At 35.7% G+C, this 26,069-nt stretch overlaps 1 protein-coding gene and 1 pseudogene across 3 annotated transcripts in view; both read right to left on the bottom strand.

Moving 5' to 3' along the window:
- SYT1 (synaptotagmin 1) overlaps positions 1-26,069 on the bottom strand; it is a 594,417-nt gene that overhangs the window by 148,586 nt on the left and 419,762 nt on the right. The window contains exons 5-8 of one of the 2 annotated variants that reach the window (XM_001084620.4): positions 24,167-24,351; positions 17,680-17,802; positions 13,651-13,818; positions 10,334-10,501 (exon numbers count right to left, since the gene is read on the bottom strand). In XM_001084620.4, coding sequence (XP_001084620.1) covers positions 10,334-10,501; positions 13,651-13,818; positions 17,680-17,802; positions 24,167-24,351 — 644 coding nt within the window. The remainder of the gene's footprint in view (positions 1-10,333; positions 10,502-13,650; positions 13,819-17,679; positions 17,803-24,166; positions 24,352-26,069) is intronic. The other variant, XM_015152348.3, reaches the window with a different exon arrangement.
- LOC144332964 (RE1-silencing transcription factor pseudogene) lies at positions 1,479-2,261 on the bottom strand (annotated as a pseudogene). Its single transcript, XR_013401251.1, has one exon. The product of XR_013401251.1 is annotated as an RE1-silencing transcription factor pseudogene (transcript).

Here is a 26,069-nt window from a genome sequence, read left to right as displayed (position 1 = left end):
CTCATGTCTTAAGAGAAGAATCTTCTGCTTTTTTAAATCTTTGGCCTCCCAGTCAATTCCATGTTTTTCCATGTTAAAAGTTTTTCCACAACTTTTAACTCAAACTTTACTCTCAGAGTTTTAACAAGTTTTCCACCCACAGATTATTAATGCTTTTCCTAATCTTTCATGTTTTACTGCCAAAATCTGAAGCTGCCCTCAAAGAGATCATCAGATTAAAAAAAAAAAAAAAAGAAAAAAAAAAAAAAGAAACATAAAGTGATTATTTCAAAACAGAATATGGAAGGTCAGAATTCAAGGTTTCCTACTGGGATCATATTTTATTTTACTGCAATGAATAACTGCTATCAGTAAGAAAAATCCTATATTGGATTCTTTCGTACTCGTTGGTGCCTCGCCAAAGAACCTACAAAAATGTTTTGGAGTACATACCCTTTTTTCACACAAAGTACCCCCACAGGAACACTAGGATAGCTGCAATTCATTTGAGGCCTCACCTGTAGAAAGAGGCTATCACACAGACAGCGAGGACACCCACTAGTTTGTGGAGATCCTTGAGAAAGTATGATTAAAAAAAATATGACCTGTACTTGTTTCCCCAGCCTTTTTCACTGTATAGGAAAGTTGCAGCTGGTCTGCCAGCACTCATACTACCCCTCTTATCCTAGGTTTGCCATGTAATAGCTAAGGCTTTGGAATCTCCCAAGTGATATTCTTGGAGGAATAATTATGTCTCCTAATTCCAGGCTTACACTTTCCAAACACATCGCTTACTGTTGTGTATGTGCAGATGATGCATTTGTAGACTCGCTCATTATCCCCAGCTCTGGTGTGGCGTTTCAGGTGTGCAGTATAGGGATCATATCGATTGGTATTGTAGCCACAGCGGTCACAGCGAATACGGACCTTGGAGAAATCTCCCTCTTCTGCAGTGGAAGAGCCAGATTCCCTGGCTTTTGCTTGCTTCTCCGCTCCTCCTTCCCTTCTTTCTCTTTTCCTTTTTCTTTTTTTTTTTTTTTTTGAGACGGAGTCTTGCTCTGTCGCCCAGGCTGGAGTGCAGTGGCGTGATCTCGGCTCACTGCAAGCTCCGCCTCCAGGGTTCACGCGCCATTCTCCTGCCTCAGCCTCCCGAGTAGCTGGGACTATAGGCGCCCGCCACCACGCCCGGCTAATTTTTTGAATTTTTTTTTTTTTTTTTTTTTTTAGTAGAGACGGAGTTTCACCGTGTTAACCAGGATGGTCTCGATCTCCTGACCTCGTGATCCACCCGCCTCGGCCTCCCAAAGTGCTGGGATTACAGGTGTGAGCCACCGAGCCTTTTTTTTTTTTGACGGAGTTTCGCTCTTGGGTAGGCTGGAGTGCAATGACGTGATCTTGGCTCACTGCACGCAACCTCAGCCTCCTGGGTTCAAGCGATTCTCCTGCTTCAGCCTCCCGAGTAGCTGGGATTACAGGCATGTGCCACCACACCGGACTAATTTTGTATTTTTAGTGGAGACAGGGTTTCTTTATGTAGGTCAGGCTGGTCTCGAACTCCCCACCTCAGGTGATTCTCCCACCTCGGCCTCCCAAAGCGCTGGGATTACAGGCGTGAGCCACCGCGTCCGGCCTCTCCGCTCTTCCACAAAAAATTTCTTGGCACTGTGAACTCTGAGGCGATGCACAAACCGTTCTTCAGATTCTGCTTCATATTGGCATGACTTACAGCAAAAGGATTTGGTCTTCGAGTTCTTGCCGTTGTCCTCTGTTCCAGGTGTTTCAGGAGGAAGCTCTTTATTTGAGCTGCAAATCTCTGGAGCAGCTGATGCCTCAAATACAGGCTGAAGTTCTACAACGCTGAGTTCCAAACGTCTCAGCCCATGAGGTTCACCTTTTATTTCAGCACTCTTCAAGTCCCCCTCCTTCTTCACTATCTGAAAAGTTGTTATCCCCAACAGGCATCAATTTTGCCATCTGTCTTTCTTCACGGACCGGGTAATCACAGCAGCTGCCATTTACTTTCCCAGTGAAGGCCACATTTGCCAGCATGACAGGCTGAGGTGCGCCCAGTTCAGCTTTAGAGAGATCATGCAAGTCATACATGCCGTTAGGCAAGGCCATTCCAACGTCGCCATTGCCGGTAAACAGCCCTTCTCCAGAAGACTCCCCCATCACCTGGGTGGCCATAACTGTAATCACGCAGGCTGCGTTTGGGCTTCTCCAGCTGCCCCCGAGTCCCTCTGACCACCCCCGGGTTCGCCCAACACCCAGGGCCAGGCGCCCTGGAAGTTTGCAAACTTCACTCCCCCCACGGCGTCTGGCAGGACTCCAGCCTCAGCCCTGCAGGCTCGAGAGGTCAGGTGGCCGGACGTGGGGGGGTCCATCTTATTCACCACTATATACTCTGAAATTAGCACAATACCTGGCTTATAAAAGAGGCTTAATATATGATGATGAATCAATGAAAGAATGAATAAATAAAATTAATTTGCAGTATTTAAAAGTTCTTGTTCATAATTGGCAATAATTTAATCATGTTTAAAGCAAGTAAGTTTGTGTCTGTGTATGCTTCCTCTGTCGAATTCTTTATTTAAGCTCTTGTTTTTCAGCGAGTCCTCATTCTCCTCCCTTATTCTGTAGTACAACTAGTACAACTCAATCACTGACATTTCATCTAATTGCAGAGTAACAGATTGTAATGGATTAAAGATTTCACAGCACAAACATTTGGCCTGCTCAAAGGTAGGTAGGAGTAAGACAGAAGGTAAAAACATCTCATTTGAAGATTCACAAACAAGATAAAAAAATTGCTCCCAAGCATGTGATGAACTCAAGAGAAAAGATTACATTTTAAAAGGTTTAAATCCATGGAAGACAGAACAAAGCATTCTCCTACGTTGCTCACATTGCTTCCCACTCAAAACCCTCTTCATTATTTCAATAATATGAAAAACCAGATGTAAACAAGACTGCTCTTGTCTACATCATTGTTCTCATTCTCCTTTTGTTTTATATTTGTTCCCATTTCAATACCCACTCCTCACTTTCTGCTCTGCCAGCCTATATACACGAAATCCAGGCTCCCAAAACCACTTTGCTCTGCTTTATTTAAAATTCAACTGAAAACTCTCAGTCCTTTTATTCTTTGGATAAAAAGAAAACCTAATACTTACATTGATTTCTATTCAAACAATTATATTTTCTTCGTACTACTTGTATCAGAATTTATATCTCCTAATGAGAATTTTCCCCATAGCAAATCATTTGAGAGACCATGTAATGATGTTAATGCTCAAAGCATTTAGGACAGAGTCAGAATATAAACCTCATAAGAACATCCATCTCATTACTTTCCCACAGTAATTACAACTGTTTTACCCAATTCGATCATCAACTAATAGCCTGTATTTGACCCTCCATAGTTATGGCCATTTCAGTGAAATTTACCTTTTCAAGACAAAGACAAATCATTATTGAGAACAGATAATGTATTACACACTGAGAAAGATATTTGGAGAGAGGGACTGGAATTCAAAAATATTTGGGGATACCACAGTACAACTGGAATAACTGTATCTTTCAAAGATGACTCTCTCAAAGGTGATAGAACATTAGAAGGCATGTTTGTTAAATTCTAATTTGTTCAACCAATCTACTGAAAATATTTAAGCACCTTGGATGTTGCAGTCACAGTGCAATGTGCTGGGCATAAGTACATAAACAAAACAGACAATATCGTTGCCCTCTCTTAGTGGCAATATGGCAGTGTAGAGAGAAAATGGGTTTGGGAGCCAGACAGACCTGAAAAGACCAAGAGAGACTCTTTACAGAAGGTGGTGTGGGCTGGGTGCTGTGGCTCATGCGTGTAATCCCAGCACTTTGGGAGGCTGGGGCAGGTGGGTCACTTGAGGTCATAAGTTTGAGACCAGCCTGGCCAACATGATGAAACCTCATTTCTACTAAAAACACAAAAAATAGCTGGGCATGGTGGCAGGCACCTGTAATCCCAGCTTCTTGGGAGGCTGATGCAGGAGAGTCGCTTGAACCCAGGAGGCAGGGGTTGCAGTGAGCTGAGATCACACCACTGCACTCTAGCCTGGGCGATAGAGTGAGACTCAATATCAAAAAATGGAAAGTGTAGGCTTTTAGAACTGTGTTTGAATTGTAGTTACGGCATTGCCTGTGTAAACTTGGACACATTACTTAAACTTTCCTGGGTCTCAGTTCCCTTCCTTCCCTATTTTGTAAAACAGATTTGATAATGCCAATTTTGAAGAATGTTACGATTTTTTTTTTTGTCAGCATGCAGTAGACTCTCAGTAAATGGTAGCTATTATTTGTGTTTATAGCATAGGTAGAGAAGTTGATATAAGCTTTAATGAAGATGAACTTTGGAAGCTAGAGAGCCAGGCTGTCAGCCCAGACCTTTGGGTGGTTATCACTGTGACAAGGAAGGCAGGTGCAGTAGGCTCAAGTATGACAATGGGAGGGAGAACAATGGAAGGCAGCCAAAGTGCATTTTGAAAGTGTCCAGGGTCTCTCCTCACTTTAATTGTTGCTTCAAATTACAGTCTAATTTATATTACTTTTCTAGGGAATTTAAAATAAAAAATATTGGATTTTTGTTTAGAAACTCTGAAGTGAGAATTTGGATTTCTTTTACCTGTGTCTGAAAAGTCTTTTTAATCAGAAAGGCAAGCAAATTACAGTCCTACATACTAGAGAGATATTCCAAGTTATTTGCTTTTTCCTATCATGTTCTTGGAAACCACATCATGAAGTGGATAACATTTATTATGCATAAGAATACAATTACAACTGGTGACAGAAATTCTAACCAAAGACTCAAACTCAAACCACAGCTATGGCCCAAGATACCATAAAAAATAAAACACATTTATACTTCTGTAGCAGTTTAAAGGGAAATCAATATGTTCCAAGTCTCATGATATGGACACATAGATACTAGGTACACTAATATATATTATAGTTTTAATATACTATAAAATAATTCAATACTACTAAACGATATCTACTATATTATAAAATTGATTAACAACAAATATTCTAGGCATGATAAACTTAGATTTTGTTCCCATTCTTTGAGTTCTCCCTAGAACTAAATCTTTTGCATTTTCCTCTGGATCAATTTCCATGATGTAGGCAGAGACTTACACCATAGCTTTAAGTCTTAAATTTAAACAAAAGTTAAATTAAGGTAATCTATGAACTCCATGTGCCTTATGGAAACAGGATGAAAAAAGAGGGTTACAGAGAGGGAGACACTGAATAAGCCTTTAATAAACAAAAGTTATTGAGACAAAATCTATTATTTTCAAAACCAGAATCAAAAACAGTAACAAGGTTGATTTTGCTAAGCATCTGTACTGCCTCTGTCTTTAAAGAAACATACCAAAAAAATCCCAAAGAGGCACTAAACTATTTTCAGCATTCAGAGCTAGGACATTTTGCTCCTCAGCTTTCAGAATACTTTAACCATCGTTTGTAAAATAAGAACACAATGACTATTAACACGGACTTTAAAAAGGGCATTTGGAAACATTTCCTACTGTATAATAAACATGCATTCAAACTCCATTCATTCATTCAAAAATATTTTTGCACGCCTACTGTGTTCTTGCCTCTGTGATTAACCTTGGTGAGGAACCATAGAAATGGCTGCTGCCTGGATGGAGTTTCAGTCCAGTGGGGAAGATAGACAATGACAAAGTAAAGAAGAACAAGTATAACTTCCTGAAATGCTATGGATGCAAATTAATGTTTTTGTTGCATTTCTTAAATGTTGTGAATGACCAGGAAGGTTCTTATTGGCATCCATGTTTAGAATTCCAGCAATTAACCTTTTATAAGGATTTCCAATCAGGGCAGTGATTGGTGGGTGGAGATTCTTGGAGAGCATAGTTGCCATCTGATTGCTAAATGTACTTAGAAACAGCATCACTTCTTTCATGATCCTTGGGCATAAAAGATGCCATAAGGAATAATGACTTTAACTCACTCTGAAGAAGTACCAAGGAATTGACCATTGGAGGTTAAAAAACTGTTGCCATTTGATTGAATATGTATTCTTCACACGCTTTTCTGTGAAGTAAATGTTTTTCTAATTAGGCTTAAAAATGTGAAATTTTCTTGCAAAATTGATTTTCCATTAAGGCATTAAAGTAGTTTCTCTTCCCTTCTGCTTGGATACTAATTAAATTATGTTCCAACTTGTTTTAATTCTGCAATCAATTTTTTTTCCATTTGCACTAGATTACAGAATCTCATTTAAAAATCACTCTTTACCAAATTTTACACAAAGCAAAGGTGATAGACTTATTCTCTAATGGAAACAAAACAATAAAACAGTAACTGCTCAAGTCATGAGGGCTTGCAGCATGTCAGGGTGGAATGTTAAAAAAAGGCTTAGTTTTTTTTTCTGCTGCTATCTATTCCTTATGCTGTTTTTAGAGATAACAAATATCTCTCTATATAGTAGAAGGCAGGGAGATAAAAATAAATTTTAAAAATGGAATGAAATGTTAAAATAAAAAGGGTTTAAATAGTTTGATGATCTATCTGATCCTGGGGTACAGAACTGAGACAACTTTAAAATTGGACGTAAGTGAAATTTATAAGAAGGGAAAAATGGAGTCATAGCTGTTGATTGCAATGTTTGAAATAAGTCAAAATTTTAAATAGATTATTCTAAAACGATAAAGATTGGTTTCAGGTTTGACTTGCGTATACCATAAATACTTATTTTTTGAAAGAATAAAAAGAAGAAAATCTCGAAGATTCAACTTAGACAGCTTGGGGCTATACATACTGGTAGCCTTTTGCACATTGAAGAATTGTATACTGATTACCAAAGATGATTTTGAAGCCATATACTGAGAAAGAAAAAAATTAAGAAACAACAGTTTTATATATAACCATCTCTAGGAACTCAGAGGATACATATTTCTGTTTTAAAGAAACAAAAATAAGAGAAAGGTTGACCTGTCTCCAAGGTCAAATTCCACCTTCATCTGTTAGAAGGTGGGGAAGTGGAGGAAGAAAGTAGTCGACCATGCATCGTTAAAAAAACAAACTAGCAAGTGAATGGAACCAGTGAGGTGGCTTTGATTGTGTAAATTTGCAGAACACGATCAAGCCAAATGGAAACCTCACCAGTAATATTTCCACCTGGGGACAGAATCAAATAGTGGGAACCATGTGCTTTTGCTGTTGCTCTTCCTGGTACAGCTTATCTCTTCCACATTACTTCCTTTTAAACATGGGTCTAATCACTTCCAAATGAGCTCTTACACTATCCATGTTCATTCCCATTTCTTTCTAAATTGCTTACACATTATTTAGTCACAAAAAATAGGACACAATCCTTTAAGCTACACAATTACTTCATCATCTTATGACTTATAGTTGTCAACTTTCTGGCAACAAAACCTGACTGCATTTAATTAACATCACAGAGTTGGCTGTCATTGGGTCTGATTTAACCTGTTTAAATCCAAGTCTCTGGCAGAACAGCTTACTCTGATTAGCAGTACTGTTTCTAGATTCCAAAGCTGTTCCTTGAATTCCTTTTTCTCACTTTCTTTGATATCTTTCATCTCATTATGACATTAAAAATAACGCTTAACACTGTTAGATGAAAGCAAAACTAAAATCATGAACAAAATTGCTCATGTAAAGTGGAAAAACAATTTCTTTAAAATCAAAAATCTAAAAGTCAATCTAAGACTTCAATTTATTCACACAATTATAATTTTCTGCAATTAATGGACAGTGGCATGCAAAGTTAGAGCACATATCATTGAGAATATATAATTCTTCATATATAAAATGTAATTGGAATCTTACTTCCTTTATTATGAAAAAGTTTCTAACTGGGTCTAGTCATCTAGAGATACTTTGTAAGCTAGACATCTGTCTTATACAGTTTTTTATAACCTATATCTTGATAAAGAGAAATAGTCCAACTGAAAACCAAAAATTTCTATTTCTGAGTAGAAATCAAAGAGGAAAGTCTCTAGAGTTTTACAAGTGTAATGATAAAATTAATATTTCCCATTAATAACTCTTACAGATACTCAGTAAGCGCAGTGGTGAGAAAAAGGATGGAGAAGTAGATAAAAATAGAGGGACACAACAAATGAGGAGATGAACACACAAAATGGGGAAAGAGAACACACAAAATTAACCAAGAAAAAGGTACGAGAGAGCTCTCACTTAGTGAACATTTACCATATGCCAGACTCTATGCTGGGTACTTCACATTCTATTCTATTTCATCGGTAAGTAAGATAAGGGGCAAATCATGTTAGGCCACTTTCTAGGTTAAAATTCTGAATGGGCAGTGTACCTAACCCCCTAGATTCTAGAGCGAAACCTGTCAACTTGGTGTTAAGTTTCAAATTCTGCTTGTACTCAAAGATTTATGAAAGAAGAAACTTGCTCAATGGTCTACATTCCCTTAACTCAGAAAAAAAAAATGCACAATTTTTCAGAAACCCACTGAGTGTGATCTGGGATGTCATTACCACCCGATAATTATCCAGGTGAAGGTAATAGGTGTGAGCCATGCACCCTGCACAGGTGGGCATTGTGAAGTACCAGTGGTTCATGTTCTCAATATTCAACGAACAAGCCAACCAAACACCAGCCAACTAATGAAAACCAATCAGTTAATAAACATTTGTTATGGTCCTACTTTTCCCCCCAAACAATTTACACAAAGTCAAACACTTCAATAAAATATTCAATGAAATATCTCACTACTTTGTTAAATAATTATGAACACTGTAATTGAATGATTGAATTTTTTTCATTAAGATGTCTGTAACATTACTATTAGTTCACTTATAGGAAAGAACTATCCATAAAATCATATGATTTTAAAACTCAGTATTTTTCTTGGGTATTCTTGAATATCCACAGTAGGGCTAAATCTGTCTCAATATCTAAGAAAGGTTAGTCAACATTCTTAGATATTGAGATGGCATGTGTGTGTATATATATATATATAAATATATAAATATATATATTTATATATTTATAATATATATAAATTATAAATATTTATAATATATAAATATATATATAAAATATGTATACATGAATATTATATACAAAAATACTTAAAGCTCTGCTTTCTTTTTGGAAAGTATAAGTATATATACTTTTTTTTTCCCCCCAAAAAAGCAAAGCCTAACTTAAGTATTTTTGACTCATTTTGTAAAATCAAATATCAAATAGCAATTTTAGAGTGAAAACTTCAGTTTCATCATGGGAATTAAAAGGCCTGTTCTAAAACCTCATTTCATCATATAGGGGGTATAAAGTTCATAGCTTCAGATTGGTCACAGCAGACCTTAGGCTGAGAGAATTCCCAGGTGATGGACTTAACTGAGTTTCTCTGAAGGTCTGACTCTCTCCATGATCTCCCTGGGGACCCCAAGAGGCCAGGGAATCCTAGGGACCTGGAGATCCTAAATGACTGAGCGGTCAGCCATCCCTTGGGTAATTACAGCTGTATGTCAGGAACTAAAGAGTGACTGGGAAAGGAGTTGTTTTAGGAATTTGGAGAAGCTACGGGTTGTTTGCTTTTCTAGTATTGGTCCACTGAAATGTTTGCAGAGAAAAATGCTGGTGCCAGGCAGGCATTGCATAATCAGATACAATTGATTATTATGAAGCTTAAATGCACTAAACATATTGAACTTCCCTTTTTAAGTCACGGAAAAATACTGGGCTAAACTATTAAAACTGGGGATAAACAATGTGAGGAGTAGCATAAAATGTGAGTCATTTAAAAAATGGACTTAATATCAGGCTTTGTGAATTATATTTGATGTTTCACCAATTATGCTCTCATATCTTTAGGAGAAACAATGAACTGTCTGTGATATGAAGAAACAATCAAGGAAAAAGTACCACTTTATTTCTGTGTAATAGCTACGTAACCTATGCAGAAAACACAAAATGATTGTGGAAAAATATGAGAAATAAAATAATTTTTCATTGTCCTTTTAAAGCAGTAGTTTATGAGTGTGTGTGGCCTTTTGTAAGCTTTTAGAAAGAGTTCCTGTGTGCATGTGCGTTTGTTTGTGTCCAGGGTTGCTGTTTCTAGATCCAGTATACAAATTTCTCTCTCTCCTTTCAAATAACACCCAGAAGACCTGTACACTTTTTAACAAAGTGGTGCAATGCCCTTGGCCCTATTTTACCAGCTCTCAACAGCTAGAGGCCTACACCCCCCTTTGTAAAGAGTATTTCTCAGTAAGTTATTATATGAGCAGCAACTGGCGAGTACAGCTTGTGATGTTAGAAATGCTAATAATTGCCTTACCTCTTCCTTCTCAGCACTTTGCAGGTCACGCCATTCCTCAGTTACATGGCCAAAATCCACTGTGTTCATAGGGACTTTAAATTCTCCAATGATGTCATGCTTAGAGAAACGATCAAAATCATATACAGCCATCACCAGGGTTTTGCCACCCAATTCCGAGTATGGCACCTAAATAAAAAGCAATGAGGATAAAATATCCAGTCATAAAAATGCTTAAAACATGTTACTTGTTCATGGTGCTTAATTTAATATTTATGTTGCATAAACAGAACAGGGATATAATTTTGTTTTTGGTTATTTTTTAAATTGAGACTTTTGACAAACTGCTTGAGGCTAAAATTACTTGAGAGAAAATGGGAATTTTTAGTGATTTATTGCTTTATCTCAAAGTTCTAGAAGCTGTTAGCATTATTAATAATGGATCCTGCTATTAGTCATGCTATGAATCCTTAAGATTAATAAAAGAATAAACAAGCCAATTGCATCTGACTATAAATAAGTTTTTCTTGTAGAATATTGTGTTGTTATTGTTGTTATAAGTTATATTGTCAGGGTGTAACTTACTGAGGGGCAAATAACTTTTTTCAAATGTTCCATTAACTCTTTCAAGGCATTTAAATGCCACAGTTCAATGGAGCAATGATTTATTAAAGACTATGCAAGGAGTCTGAAAGGATTGAAATGATATTCACAAGTGCCTCACCTACTCCTTAAAATAATTTGTTGATTGACAAGAACTGACTAGGAAATTGATGTTTTGAATATCAGAGGTGCATTATAATATGGGTTTTGAAGTTCATTCTTGGGTATGACATGTTTTAGGATGAGTGGTGGCAAAAGGCCAAGAACTGATGAATTCTCCAGCTGTTCAAATATATCTGGGACAGATGCTATGGGTTGGGATGTTTATTAGTGACATTTTTAATATTCAGTGAGAGCAGTGCAATCCAAGTAAGCTACACTTCAGTAACTGGGTAGAAATACCTAATTAAGAAATTGTTTAGACTTGTCTTAAAGGTTTGATCAATTTTCATACACTTCCTATTATTTTATCAGTGTAAATGGTTGTCTTATGCTTCAGCAAACATTTCTCAATTAACTGTATATTAAGGAGGGAAGAAAAGGAAGAATATTAGGCCATCTACATAGAAGAAATTTTAGTTTTCCAAAGAGTTTTTCTTTTCTGTCATTTATGTATCATCTGTTTGGAATCTGATTATTTTATTAAGACATTATGATTAAAAAGTAAGCATCATACTTTTTCCATTTTAGAAGGAATGGAAAACAAACCCTTCCAAAGGGCTGACTCTCAAAGAAAGAAACAAAATATTTTAGAGTAGGGATTAAACCCTTGAAAATTTTATTGTATATCTAAAATCTCTCTAGACTTTCTAATGATTGTACTCAAAGAGCCAACAGTCAAAAATCTGGGCTTGGGGTCAGACAGACCTTGTACCAGATTTGGACTTTCCAACTAAAGGGCTTGGGGCACATGATTAAACATCAGTTTATTCATCTATTAAATTGTGATAATACTGTAATAATGGCTGCTTCATGGGGCTGTTTTGGGGATGAATGAATATATGTAAAACACCTAGCGCAGAAGAAGCCCTTGAAAATATTTATTGTTTGAATGATTACTAGCTCCTTCAGATAACTGTTTGGAGGAAAAGAAGACGAATTTAGTTTCAGGCATGTTGAGTTCCTGTTCAGTGTTTAAATCCATTGTAAAGCCAGCCCTCTTTAAAGTCTTTTATACTTCCATTCCTATATCATATTGCCTCTTGGCATTTCAAGATGAGTAATCTACAATGTCTAACCAGCTCTCTAGAAAAATTGAAGTGTTTTTAAATATAGCAGAATATATTATACTGTGGATTATGTGCAGTTTGATCAACCTGTCTGAAATAAAATGAAACTTGATACAAATGTATAGAGAATTCAAAAATTTCAATAATTATACTTGGTTTTATAGAAATTACTAATAAAATTATTAGCATTTTTTTAAAGAAATAATAATGTAGGTAATGCAATATAAAACAAAGCCCCAATACATTAGCTCATATAATTTAAGAATTTCCTCACTAAGTTTTGGTCAGAAACTGCTGACCTAAGTTAAGGTTAATAAATAGATGAATAAAACAACTGTGATTACTATTACAATATTTTTAAAATTTTATTTCCACCTTATGTTTTGTGGTATGTTGGCTACAGTGATTAAGCTTCATGAGCAAATACTCTTCATGAGCTGAGTATTTCCAGAATGTCTTTACTGCTACTTTAAATTCACTGTCTAGGTACAGCAAAACCAGATTTTAAATAAGATTACTGACAATCCATGAGGGACCTTTGTCTTGAAAACTCAGAAATTTTAGAGTGAATAGAAAGACACTTCCCCTTTACATAATTGAAAACAAGGTTTGAGAAAATGACTCATGCCCTCATTTTCAATTTATTTCATCCCAGAATGTTTGCTAACACAAGGCACATGCTAAGCCTGGCTGATGGACGCGGTGATTTTGAATTAGCCTGCTGGCATATTCACAGACATTTCATTTTTCACAAACATATTGTTCTGAGTAATGCATTAGAAAGTTTTTTTTCGCATGTTAAAGATATCCACCAAAAGAATTGTTTTTATGAATGATTTCAAGCCAAGATCCACAAAGATCCTGGAGACCTGCAAGGCATGTTTTCCTGATGAGATATTAAATGGCTGGAATCTCTATTATTGTTTGTCAACTGAGGTGCCTCAACAAGATGAAGAACATCAGAGCAGAACCTAGAGTAAAGGACAAAGGCTAGAAATGCAAAAAAACAGTGTGTTCATATTCCTTTTATTGATTAGTTAAGAAGAATGACTTTAACGTGCTCAAACTGCCCTTCTACACACAGAATTTTGTTACAAGAGTCATGTCTATGTGTACCATTTAAGCATTGGGACATAGCTTACTTAATCCTGGGATTGCAACAGATGTACCTATTTTCATGAACTTTGAAATTTAGAAAAATAATGATTTCATTCTTTTGGCTTTATGTTAGGTAGGGATCTCACTTTTTAGATGTGACTATGACATCCTAGTCATGTTCTAGTCAATTCCATTCCGAAATGACTGAACTGAATCGTACTCTGAACACACTGAAAGGCAATATTGAATCTTGACTGTAGTGAAGATACGAATTTTGCATGTTCTTACTGGAATTATTGTGAGTCCCTGAACAAGCATTCATGTGCATGTCTATGTATGTGACAGGATGAGATCAGTCTTTTAACTAAAACAACAAAGGAAAGGTTATAAATAAATATTAAAAAATACCTTGAAAGTAAATTGCTCATTGAAGACAGGATTAAGGGTTTTTCGGTGGACTTTTGTCTCAAATTTCTTCTTCTTATCAGGTAGCAGAAACACTTTCACATAAGGATCAGATGTGCCCCCCATGTCCAAGGCGGGCAGTTCGGCAGCCTGAATGATCCCTACCAGCAGCTGAAATAAATGAGAGGATACAGCAAACATAAATATTAGTGGACGTTTTGGAAAAGATCGATTTGTTCACAATGCTGCATATTGGAATTTCTCCCTCTTCCTATTTCGTTTTAATAAACTCTTATTCTCTTATGAATCTGAATACAGAAGGCAAATGAAGTGAGCTATGTAGACTTCGGAAACCCAATTATGACAGATGCAGGCTCTGGGAAGCCTGGTTTTAAGCACAAAGGAGGCTTTTTAAAAGGTTGCTGGTTGCAGTTAAATATGGAGTTCATTTTTGCAAAAGAGTGGTAATCAAATAACTTTCCAGTTGCTAAAAACCCTTGTGCATTGTTTTTCTTTCCAGAGCATGATTTGTAAGTGAAAATACATTGTTAAGCAATCGCAAGTTTGTAATTATAAAGTGGGAAGCTTTTATTCTTTATCAAAGCCTCAGACCAGCTGAGTAGAAATTTCTTAGAAATTGGGTAGCATTTTGAGATAAAAAATAAGATCTTCTAGTTTCTATTATATTTGACCTTCACTTGGGCGCTGGCTACATTTATTTTAACTTACAGTAGAATGATTATTATCTGTGAGATTCTGTGTTTAAATATAGGACATGGAGTCAAAGAAATGTAATTTCAGCTTCATAGGGAGGAAGGGAGATTGGAGGTGAGGTTTTCTAATGTTGAGTAACTATTTTTTTATTTTTTCCAAGCACCACAGAACTATCTACATTTCTTTAAGTCTGTTTTCTTACTGATGCGTCCTTAAGCCTCATTATGAATATTAAAGTATTATGGCATTGTTAATATTTTTGCAAAGAAAAAAGAGGTGTGTGTACACCATCATAGATACTCTGTCATTAGAGATTTTGCGTCAACAGACTGATTTAGATCCATACAGGAAACAAAGTAGACTCTTATTGTTATTCAAGGTATATGCCATTTGGTAAATGCAGTAACACCACAGGTTTTTACATCACAGTCTGAGAATTTGAGTTCATGCCTTTTTAACTAGTAGAGTAAAACAGCAATTCACCTCCTTAAAAAAAAAAGCATAGCCATTTTAATTGTGACTCACCATGTACTTAAGTGCATTTTGGCTAGGTGGCTCAATTTTTAACATGGACCAATAACCTGAATGATTATGTTGTTTCCATTTTAATGCTTCAATATCTTTTTTGTGGAATCATGATATGACAGTGGCAATAAGAATGCTAGATTGTAGGTATACAAAACACAGACAGATGGTCAAAAAATAGCTAAAATAGGCATCAGATTATAAAGACATGATTAGTAAAGCAAACAGTCTGTCTGTCTGTTTGCTAAATTTGTATTTGGTATTTACCTTTATGCAGCAATGCGAATAAATAAGATTCTATTTCCTCATCCTCACTTTTTATAACCAATTTTCTTTTGAGCAGAAAATAACACGAGAGAGATGGCTTCAACTCTTTAGAAGCTAGATGATTTATGATTTAGAGTTTTCGGATATTTTGTTAATAAAGAATGAGGTTACTTTTTCCAACCTTGTTCTGACTTCGGCCTAAGAGATAAATATCACATTTCTCTCTACCATGAAAGTGTCTTAATTAAAATATGTTAGGGTTGTCTTTTAGTTTTGGTAAGCAAACATACATATTTGATCCAAACTTTATGAAGTTTTTCAGACTTTATCTTCCTGCCTCTTAGGAATCACTTTATAAATCAAATGAGAATATTTGGGAAAAAAATCAATGCGTAATATTTTAAAAATTCATCAGTTTCTCAGAATGAAATAACTTTTTAGATTTGATGTTTGCTGGAAAGGGAACAGTAAATGTACTCTTACTATATTTTAGTAAAAATATTTTCAGTGTTATTATTTTCTTAAAAATGCTACTTTATAAAATGATACTTACAGTATTAATAATTAAAGCTAACTTAAAAGCTTCAAAATTATGACTAACCAGGATGAGACACCACTAGATTTCCACTGGAAAATATGAATGGTCAATAAATGATGAGAAAAGTATTGGATGCATATAGAAAGTCGGATTAATTTTTTGGAAAATATGTTATACATTAAGACCAATATAAGTTGTCCTTGATCTTTCCTAGAATATATCAATAAGAGGTTTTGCTCCTAACCAAATCCTGACGCTCAAATTTTAGTAGAAGTGATAGAAATGATCACAAATGTCATATGTAATTAAGTAAAAATGGTAGACTTATAAACCTGAACCTGTAAACCAATAATGTAGTTTTCTAGAACGTATTATGTAATAACTAGCCAGGGCTATAATGAAGCTGATCAAAAAATTATTTTTACTATGACAGCATATTTACACATTCTTCATGAGGAACCCTCTGGAAACTTCAGAAAGTGAAGACATTATTTGAACTGTCAATTCCTAAATAAAACACAGAATTTCTGCAACTGCTTAGAGCTCTCACAGCACTACTGACTTTGGATGTTAGTCATCAAAGATGAGCATTGGTGTTTTATTTATTTATTATTCATTCCTCATCAAACTGGAAATCATTAACACATGCTGCATTACTAGTAACTGTATTTATTTTACATTCATCAGTTCTTCTTTACCCAAAAAGGTAAGTGAAGCAAAATGAACTGGAGAGGTTTAAAACTTTCCTACTTGGAGAAGGGCTATGTCTTACACATTTTTAAATTAAATTACATTAAATTAAATTTTTTTTGAGACGGAGTCTCGCTCTGTCCCCCAGGCTGGACTGCAGTGGTGCGATCTCAGCTCACTGCAAGCTCCGCCTCCCGGGTCCACGCCATTCTCCTGCCTCAGCCTCCGGAGTAGCTGGGACTACAGGCGCCCGCCACCTCGCCCGGCTAGTTTTTTGTATTTTTAGTAGGGACGGGGTTTCACCGTGTTAGCCAGGATGGTCTTGATCTCCTGACCTCGTGATCTGCCCACCTCAGCCTCCCAAAGTGCTGGGATTATAGGTGTGAGCCACCGCGCCCAGTCTGTCTTACAGATTTTTAAAAACCTGATCTCTAACTTAGCCTATTCCCCTAATTCTTATCCAGCTTTCACATTTCTGTAACAATTCAGAAGGTAAGGAACATTTTCATCAATGTTGTGGATCCTGGAATGTCTTCGAATGTAAAGTGACTTTTAACAGTTATCTTTCATCAATCTCTATTTTATTGACAGGTAGTCAATAAAAGGTAGCCACTATTATTCATCTAGGTGGCATTTCATGACTTTACGAGAAATTGAAGCAAAAATGCCTGTTTTGTTACCTTCTTAATTCCTTGTCACTTTTTGGGCAATATTCCTAGGCACTAGAAGTAAGTCTCTGGTCTTCTCACTCTTTTAGAATTGCTATCTCATTAGCACTAGGAGTTTCACCTAGTACCATATAAGGCAATCCTGCTTTTAAATTGAAAGGACCAGAGTCAATTTTTCATCTTTGATCCCTTATCAAATCATTCTATCGTTTTTCAAAACTTTGGCTAGAATAGTGGCCGAACTCAAAGGCCCCTAGCCCTGTCTAGTTCTAAATCTGTAGAGTCCAAGGGAGGTTGCTGCAGCTCGGGCTGAGGGAGCTGAGAAGGTGAGACTGTGGCTAGAACCTCTCAGAAGCAGACCGACTGCTTCAAGTTAATTTGTATTCTCTCTGCCTGCTGAAAGTGCCACAAGTAGATGTAATCGGTTGAATACTGTGAATTCTAATTACCAGAAGTTAAATTAGCAAGTAGGGGACTGCCTGTTCTTAGAAATTATTTCATCCATAGCGTTGATAATTGCATTTTCTCCTCGCAGCAAACAAAATTATTTTAAGAAGTATCTTGCTGCAATTTCTACTTGGTAATTTCAGAAAACATAATGGAATTTGAAGACATTTCTCCACTTCAGACCTGGTTATTTTGGAAATCATAATCCAGTGAATATTGAAGTTTTCCCAGTTTCTCCTCTTCTTTGGGTTCTTCTTTTTCTTCTCCATCAGTCAATCCAGTTTCAGCATCATCATCCTTGAGGGCCTATGTATAGAGAAATGGATCACATGTGAATTTCAGTGAATTTTCATTAAAACTTAAATTGAACTGGGCCTGTAGTTACACTTCCAAGCTGTTCGAAGCAAGCACTAAGATGCTGGAAATCTGTTTGACACACATTCACATTTGCTGCTTACATATTTTTTTAAATTCCTTTTGTGCACGGAATTTTTTTCCCCAATCAGCAAGCAAAATGAAAGCGATGGAAGAAGCCCCTCAGAATATTGCAAGCAAAAAATGTAACATTTTTGCAAAGAAAGTATCAACTTGGTGTTGTATTTGGCTCTGATAAAACTGCTGCTTTCAGAGGAAAGATAAACATGCTATTAACCAGGCCAGGTTTCACATTCATGTAGTTTAAAGAGATGCTCAGCATCATATAAAGTATCGCTACATGCAGTGGAATAATTAATATCAAATGCATGGCCTTTTGTTGCCTTGTTTCCTATGAAAAAGATAGTTCAGTAATGATCCTCAGAAAATTTAAATTCCCTGTGTTTCACATCTACATTTATTATGGTATGAAAAAGAGGAAAAAACATGCCACCAGCAAATCCATGTTTAGAGAAAAGTTCACCCCACTTCCAGTTTCAGTTTACCACTTTATTTTCATAACAGCTCCACCAAAAGCTAGGCTGAATTAAATTGATTTAAGAGTCTATTTGATATCAAAAGATAAAAAGAGTTAGGTTTGCAATTCTGTCAAAAACAAATTGGTATAAGAATTCATTTTGTATTTAAGAGCAAAATCAATTGTATTGAACTCTCAAAACTCAGTCTGACCAATTGAATACTCTTTATAACCTAAAACTTAAGTGTGCTATAAATGGAAATATTAGAAAGCTCATTATCTCATAAGTTTCATTCAAATGCTCTTCTTTTTAAAAAATCTAAAAATATAATATGTTTTTCCAACATGCAAACATTTTGCTAAAAATATCAACATTAATAAAGCTTGTAAGTACATGAGTTTTGTTTCTAGGGATGTGCAATTCTTATTGCTTTAAGTAATTAGAACAATTAATTAGAAGTCTATACACAGTCATTACTCAAAATTTAAAATAATACAAAATTACATTTTCCTGACTATGTGTGAGGTTGAAAAGATTAAAAACTGTGTATGAACCATTTGTATTTTTTCTTCTGGGGACTGCCTGTACATAGCCTTTGCTAATTTGTCTATGTATTGTTTGCCTTTTTCTTATTGATTTGCAAAGGCTCTTTGTATTTTAATGATTTCAACTTTGTTGTTATGTTATATACAACAATTATTGTCTCCTAGTTTTAGGTTATAGCATTTTTATTGCTATTTTTGTATATGTGTATGCATGCGTGTATTACTGTAGAATCTCACAGAAATCAAAATGGACATACCAGTGGTAGATTGTTTTATATCTCTGACAAAGTAAAGGAATCTTAACTCTTGTTAGCTCTCAAATTGAATCTATGAATTCTCATAGAACTCAAATGCAAGAATTATAACCAGGTTGTAGATAGGCATCAGTCATCAGACCGCAGTTCCTCCTCTCTGCTACCCCCGCATCCAAGACTACATGGTCTTTTTTCTTTGCTGTGTTCAGCGTTCTCAGGAAGGAGATTCTCTGTTCAATCCACCCTCTTACTCAGGGACCTTCAGTGATGCTTCAAAATGGCACCGTCAGTCCTTGAATTTGTAAGATTTTCTAATTTGGCTTCACCCAGTTAACTCCAATTTGATTCGAAAAAACTGAGACTCGGCTGTATCACAGGTTAATAGAACTCATTCAGGTGGGAAGGTCATATCAACAGAATTGAGCTGTTGTCAGAGATGCCTCTGCTTTCTTTGCTGGAAATTTCTTAGGAACCGACAGTGAGTTTTGAAAATTGAAAATTGCCGTCATGATATACATCTGTGTAGAAACATTATCAAATTTGGTTAGCTACAAACCCCTTAATTTGGAAAGTTTAATCTATGCTTGGGTGTTTCTTTGAATGTTAAAATGTTGAATTACTAATAGGGCTAAAGACAGGAAACAACATGAAAATATTTAAAAATTTATATTAATTGTTTAACTTGTGAACAAGAGGCTTGGTCACTAAAGGTAACATGTGATAGTAAAGTGACAAAAAAAAAAAAAAAAGACTGCTGAGTTTAGTTAGAGAACTTTAGGCAGTGGAATCCCTTTGCCCTTTCAAAACCCTAGCTGTGTATAAGTCTTTAACACTGTCGTAGATGTGCTCAGGAAATTGCAGCTTAGGTAATTTGCCTCCCTATAAGATTTTTGGTTTTGTAAAAATAATAGCAAACTATTTAACATCTATTTCTGTTTGATAAATCTGCATGTCAGTCTATTATTATAATAAAAAATTCATCGATTAAAATACCTTTTCAAAAGTCTCTTTCAGAACTGAATTTATGTATCATGTTTCAGCCCAATGCAATTTGAAATAGCTGATATATTAAATCTCCTTCTCCCTAAGTGGCTTTTACCTGAATAGAAGGCAGGACCATCTCTGCAATTATTCTGCATGAAATAGGGCTAAATTTTTGATAATTTCTCAGTGCCACTGTTCATCACTGAAGTGATTAAGTCTATTCCTGTCCCAAAGGCTGAGCTTAAGCAAGACATTTTCTGTACCATCACATTAAATTCAGACCTATTAAATCAGTAGCTATTATAATATCTCAAGAGCACTATTTTCCCCTCCATGGAACAAAATTCGGAAGAAAAAGCTTGTAAATCTAGCAGTTCTGAGGTTTGATAAATTGCAGTAGAAAAAGCTGGGTTGGGAATATCAGACCTTATTTTAAATTTCAAAGATGAAGTGCACATGCTTATGGTTTGCTTTGACATTCAACAGGTGCTGTGTTCGCAACCATCAGAAGGAGCATTTGTTCATTCTCAGTGACATTGTTCAGATTTGGATTTAATAAGGCACACTGGAAAAGTAGCGCAAGGGACTGAATTTCTTTCTGTGTCCATCAACTTAAAACTTGAGCTTTCTAATACTGTTATATTTACTCTGTTAGCGTGTTTAAAATGAGAACACCTTATCTTTAAAGAAATCAATTTAGTTCAGCCTCTTGATGTGTGTCAGAATGATATACCCTCAGCTGTGGAGCCCCAGGTGCCAGGCCACTAAATGTATCTGAGCGTTGACTAGGGATGTCTAAGTAGCAGAGGAAACCTACCGCAAGGGACAGTCCAGAACAGTCATGAGACACAACACAGATAAGGACATAGAAGGAAGAAATAAAAATTAAAATATCCACACACATTAGTGAAAACCATGGAGAAATGACCTTTCCAGACCTATGGCTTTACAAGTGAATATTTTCCTTCTGTCTGGTTAGTGTTCTCTAGTTTTAACGCATACAAAAGAACACGTAAATATGTATTTTATGCAACATAAATGTCTATACTTTTTGTAATCATTGCAGAATATTTAAAAAATCTTCCTTGGTTTCAAAACCTTACTATAGAGACATGTAGCCATGAATATTGAAATTTGAGTTTCTGTAAGTTTGATATGAATTGAAATGGTAAAAATGTATTGATTGTCCTAGAGTGTTTATATCCTGTATCTACAGCCTATATATATATTTCTTAAGATTAAGAAATTATATCTAAAATGCCTCTCACATCTGTCTTGTTTTTAAACGAGAGAGGCATAAGCCATCTTTATTTTCTTCCCATGTTCACTTCAACATTCTGCTGAAGATATTTTGAAAATATAATTATTTAATAATAATTTTAATTTGTATTCATGCTGTTTTGATTTTTGGGTGATCTGGCGATCATCATGTGATAAAACATTCTCTTAAAATCTGCACATTCTGTTTTGCTTTTTCAGCCTTCCTCTTCATAAACTGATGGAACCCATGATTAGCTACTTTTGTCTGCTTCAAAAAGTAGCATAAGCTACAGTTATATAAACGTTTATCACTGGAGTGTATATTCATCTGTCCAAATTATATCTTATTCTGTGCATTTAATTGCTCATAACTTAGTAAAATTGAGACCTAGCTAATGTCCTATGTAGACAAAGTGATCTACTTAAAATGACTGAAAACATCTTTTTGAGTGGTTGACATTCTAAATAATTTGCAATAACAGATTATTATAAACTATCACTGACTTCTTAATATTTCTTTGTTTGAATCATTTTCTCTGTCTCTCCCCATCCAAAAAATAGATCATCAATGAAAAATTAACCCCCATTAATTCTCTATATTTGAGATCTTGGTCATTTATCCAGGTCATAACAGGGGTAATAAACACCACCACTATGCCATAAATTATAATCTTACATCATACAGAACAAATCCCACAAATATTATAGATTTATTGTCCTAGGAAGAAATGTTATAGTTATCACTTAACATTATTCAGTAATTTTAATTAATTCTAGAACACAGTGAAACCACATTCAAATTTTATGATAATTATGAAAATGATAGTAATCTATTGTCAAATTATTGTTTTCATAATATTGATAAAATTAACATACATATTATTCAGTCCATGTCCATCTAGGAGGTTATTTCCACACTTAATCTCCCAATAAGTTGTTTAAATAAATCTTTATCAAGTCCTACTTGCTATGAAAAGTGTGGAAATAAAGACATGATTTGAAATTTTAGTTTCTACTTAACTGAAGAGAAAAATCTTTATTAGACACTTGTAGTTGGACGTTTATGCATTGGCTTTTGTGACTGTGATTAGAAATTGCCAGAAAAATCAAACTCTTGCTACTCCGAGCTCAGTCCCAAACTCTCTGAGTATGAGTACAGGCATTCCATCCATTCCATAGCTCCAAAACCAAACAAAAATGCAGGAAGTAAAAAATGAGCCTTTGTGAAATTATTATCAATAGATACTGTAGTGTCTTTGAGGAAAAAGAGTTTAAAACTCAAGCTGGGAAGGGGAGTTAGTGTCCTGAATGTGTAATGAACTAGGAAACAACGCAAATGTACTTAAAATGCCTGTTGTTACACTTGATTAAATTGTTCTTAAGGAGATTCAGGTTTAAGAGTTTGATTAATAGTAATTAATAGTATAAGAGGAATTTATAAAACTGCCTATGTATTTTGCTATTTGGGAATAAATAAAACTTTTGTATTTCACGGAAAACACTGATAATTGAAATGTTATTTCTATAAAAAACTGTATATATACATTTTAATTTTAAAATATGAATTAAATATTCTTTAGAGATATTCAATATGAATATTATTTTAAAAATGAAGGGGCATTTAAAATTATTAATAATAGTAAACGTTATCTTGAACCAAGTTGTCCAATTAATTTAGCCAAAAACAGATAGCAACAGAAAGAACAGGCCAAATAGCTTTTTTGGGCTTGGAAACATAACCCAGCCAGATGGATTTTATAACCAGTGTTATGGTTGTAATTGTCCTTATTAAATTGAAATGAGAATTTTGTCTTTTAAGAAATAAGAAAGAAAACTTTTTTTTTTTTTTTTTTTTTTTTTGAGACTGAGTCTGGCTCTGTCGCCCAGGCTGGAGTGCAGTGGCCGGATCTCAGCTCACTGCAAGCTCCGCCTCCCGGGTTTACGCCATTCTCCTGCCTCAGCCTCCCGAGTAGCTGGGACCACAGGCGCCCGCCACCTCGCCCGGCTAGTTTTTTGTATTTTTTAGTAGAGACGGGGTTTCACCGTGTTAGCCAGGATGGTCTCGATCTCCTGACCTTGTGATCCGCCCGTCTCAGCCTCCCAAAGTGCTGGGATTACAGGCTTGAGCCACCGTGCCCGGCTAGAAAGAAAACTTTTTTATAAGGCAAAAATTCTGTCCTGTCTTGCTCTTTAGAACTGGCTCATATTTCTCTCCCTTCTCCCATATAACTCATTATTCTTGAGAACTAATTTTTCAACTGGATGGACATGTAGGAAAAGCAGCTTCCATCAAGTTTGATGAACAGCTGTAAAACTCAGTTATTTAACAGCGATTATAAACAGTAGAAATTAGAAAGATCCCCTGCCCAACTGCAAAAACACTCAGGACTTTTTATTTGATTTTTCTAACTCTGAACACAATGAAGACTGGTTAAACAGATGTAATCAAAATATTCAAGCATCATTCTCATACGCCAAACCCATCAAGATGGACCTGATGATCATGGATTCCCTTTTCTGTTCTATATGCTCAGGAGATTGGAAAACCCTGCCAAATGCCTCCATTATGCTTTGGGATCTTGAACAATGACTGAAAGGTTTGCAAAGCATCTCAAAAACAATATGGGTCCAGAAGTTGTTTATTTCTATAATTATATGGCATAAAATAATAAACCGTTTGTTTATCGTTTTTAAACAAAATAATCTAAGAAGAAATGTGGAAAGAATACATTACCTGATCTTTCATTGTCTTCCCTAAGTCTTTTACATCTTTCATGTTAATGGCATTCTTTCCTCCTTTTTCCTTTCCCTTCTTCTTGTTTTTCTTTTTGAACAAACATTTCTTACAGATACAAAAGCAGCAGGTCAGGACTAAAAGGACTGCGACTATGGCTATTGCGATTAAGGCCCACGGTGGCACTGAAAGAAAGAAACAGACAGAGAGCACTAGTCATACAACACTTAGATGTGCAAAACCTTTTACCTCATGGGCTATAAAGATACTCATTTTTTCATTTGCATTTTTGAGCACCCATTATGCTGCAGGTACACCATTCCTCAGTACTTTATCCACATTGTTGTCTCCACTGAGTGTATTGTTTCCTTTCTTTCCCACTTTGCCCTTCCAGATATATCAAATGTCATCTCCTTCCTATTACTTTTCTTGACTCTCCAAGCTAGATTTCTAGAAACGCATCTCTTCACTCATTCAGAGCCAAGCTTTGGAGTTCAGCCATTGAGTTTAAATCCTGGCTCCACTATTTACTAGCTGTGTGATCTTGGGCAAGTCATCTAACCTCTCTCTGCCTCACTTTCCTCATCTCTAAAGTGGAAGTAAATTGGTAGGTACCCCATAGATCTTTCTGAGTATTAAATAATAAGTTGCAGTGCCTGGCACATGGCAAAAGCTTAATAAATGGCAGCTGCTATTACTCATCTCTAAAATACTAGCATGTTCTGGCATGGTGGGGGACAGATATTAGTCATATATGTAGAACAACAAATATAAAATCATAACAATAGTGAAGGTTAAGAAGAAGTACTTGGCGATTTGAAAATCAATCATGGGGAAATGCATGCACTGAGGTTCTCTAGATGTGGGTGATTCTCATGAGTTTGGTGGCTCTTAACCCAGGTTTCGATTTTTTTTTTTTTTTTTGAGACAGTCTCGCTCTGTTGCCAGGCTGGAGTGCAGTGGCGTGATCTTGGTTCACTGCAACCTCTTCCTCCTGGGTTCAGGCGATTCCCTGCCTCAGTGTTCTGAGTAGCTGAAACTTCAGGCATATGCCACCATGCCCAGCTAATTTATATATATATTTTTTTTAGTAGAGACGGGGTTTCACCGTGTTGACCAGGATGGTCTCGATCCCTTGACCTTGTGATCCGCCTGACTCGGCCTCCCAAAGTGCTGGGATTACAGGCGTGAACCACGGCACCTGACCAAAGTTAGCTATCATTTCTTTACAGTCAAGGCATTGTGGGTAAGGTAAAGAGCTCAGGACATATGAAAAAACATAAACTACTCACACAAATAAATATGTAAAAAGCAAGATGAGTACCATGAGGGGAATTTAGTGAAAATGCAAAGGGAAAGACAGGAGGAAGGATGATTTTTAGATAAGAGGAGAGGCTTAGGTTTACAGGCTGTTTAAAATAATAGAACATATATACATAAATATACTCAAATAAAGATTTACTTTTCTATTACAGTTGTCCCTCTGCTTAGAGTTGGTATATTTTCTTATTTGGTATGCCTTACATCATGTGCTTATAAAAAATAAGGTGACGTGGAAACATTTATGATTTTGGTTAGGTTGAAAGGGAAGTACTCACAAAACAAATCACAGCTATTGAAATTAATCAGAAGTAAGTTTATTTGTCTGTTGTAATAAAAAACGATATTGGGCACTGAAATGATAAGGGAAAGCCAAATAAACATTACTAGAACCAATGATTGCTGAACACCAGTCAGGAGTACTTTGATAAAGTGAAAACACTTAAAAATTAACCTCTCTTCAAAATTGAGAAAATCTACTCTCTTTGCTTTTCCTCTGCATTTAGTATTATTGTGCAGAATACTTACTATGCATATTATTCCAGCTTATGACTGGATACTAGATGTTAACCTAAGGACATAA

This window comes from Macaca mulatta, chromosome 11 (genome assembly GCF_049350105.2).
Source record: "Macaca mulatta isolate MMU2019108-1 chromosome 11, T2T-MMU8v2.0, whole genome shotgun sequence".
NCBI classification, from domain to species: Eukaryota; Metazoa; Chordata; class Mammalia; order Primates; family Cercopithecidae; genus Macaca; species Macaca mulatta.
The sequence above is the reverse complement of the archived record's forward strand: the minus strand, read 5'-3'. Positions and strand labels throughout refer to the sequence as shown.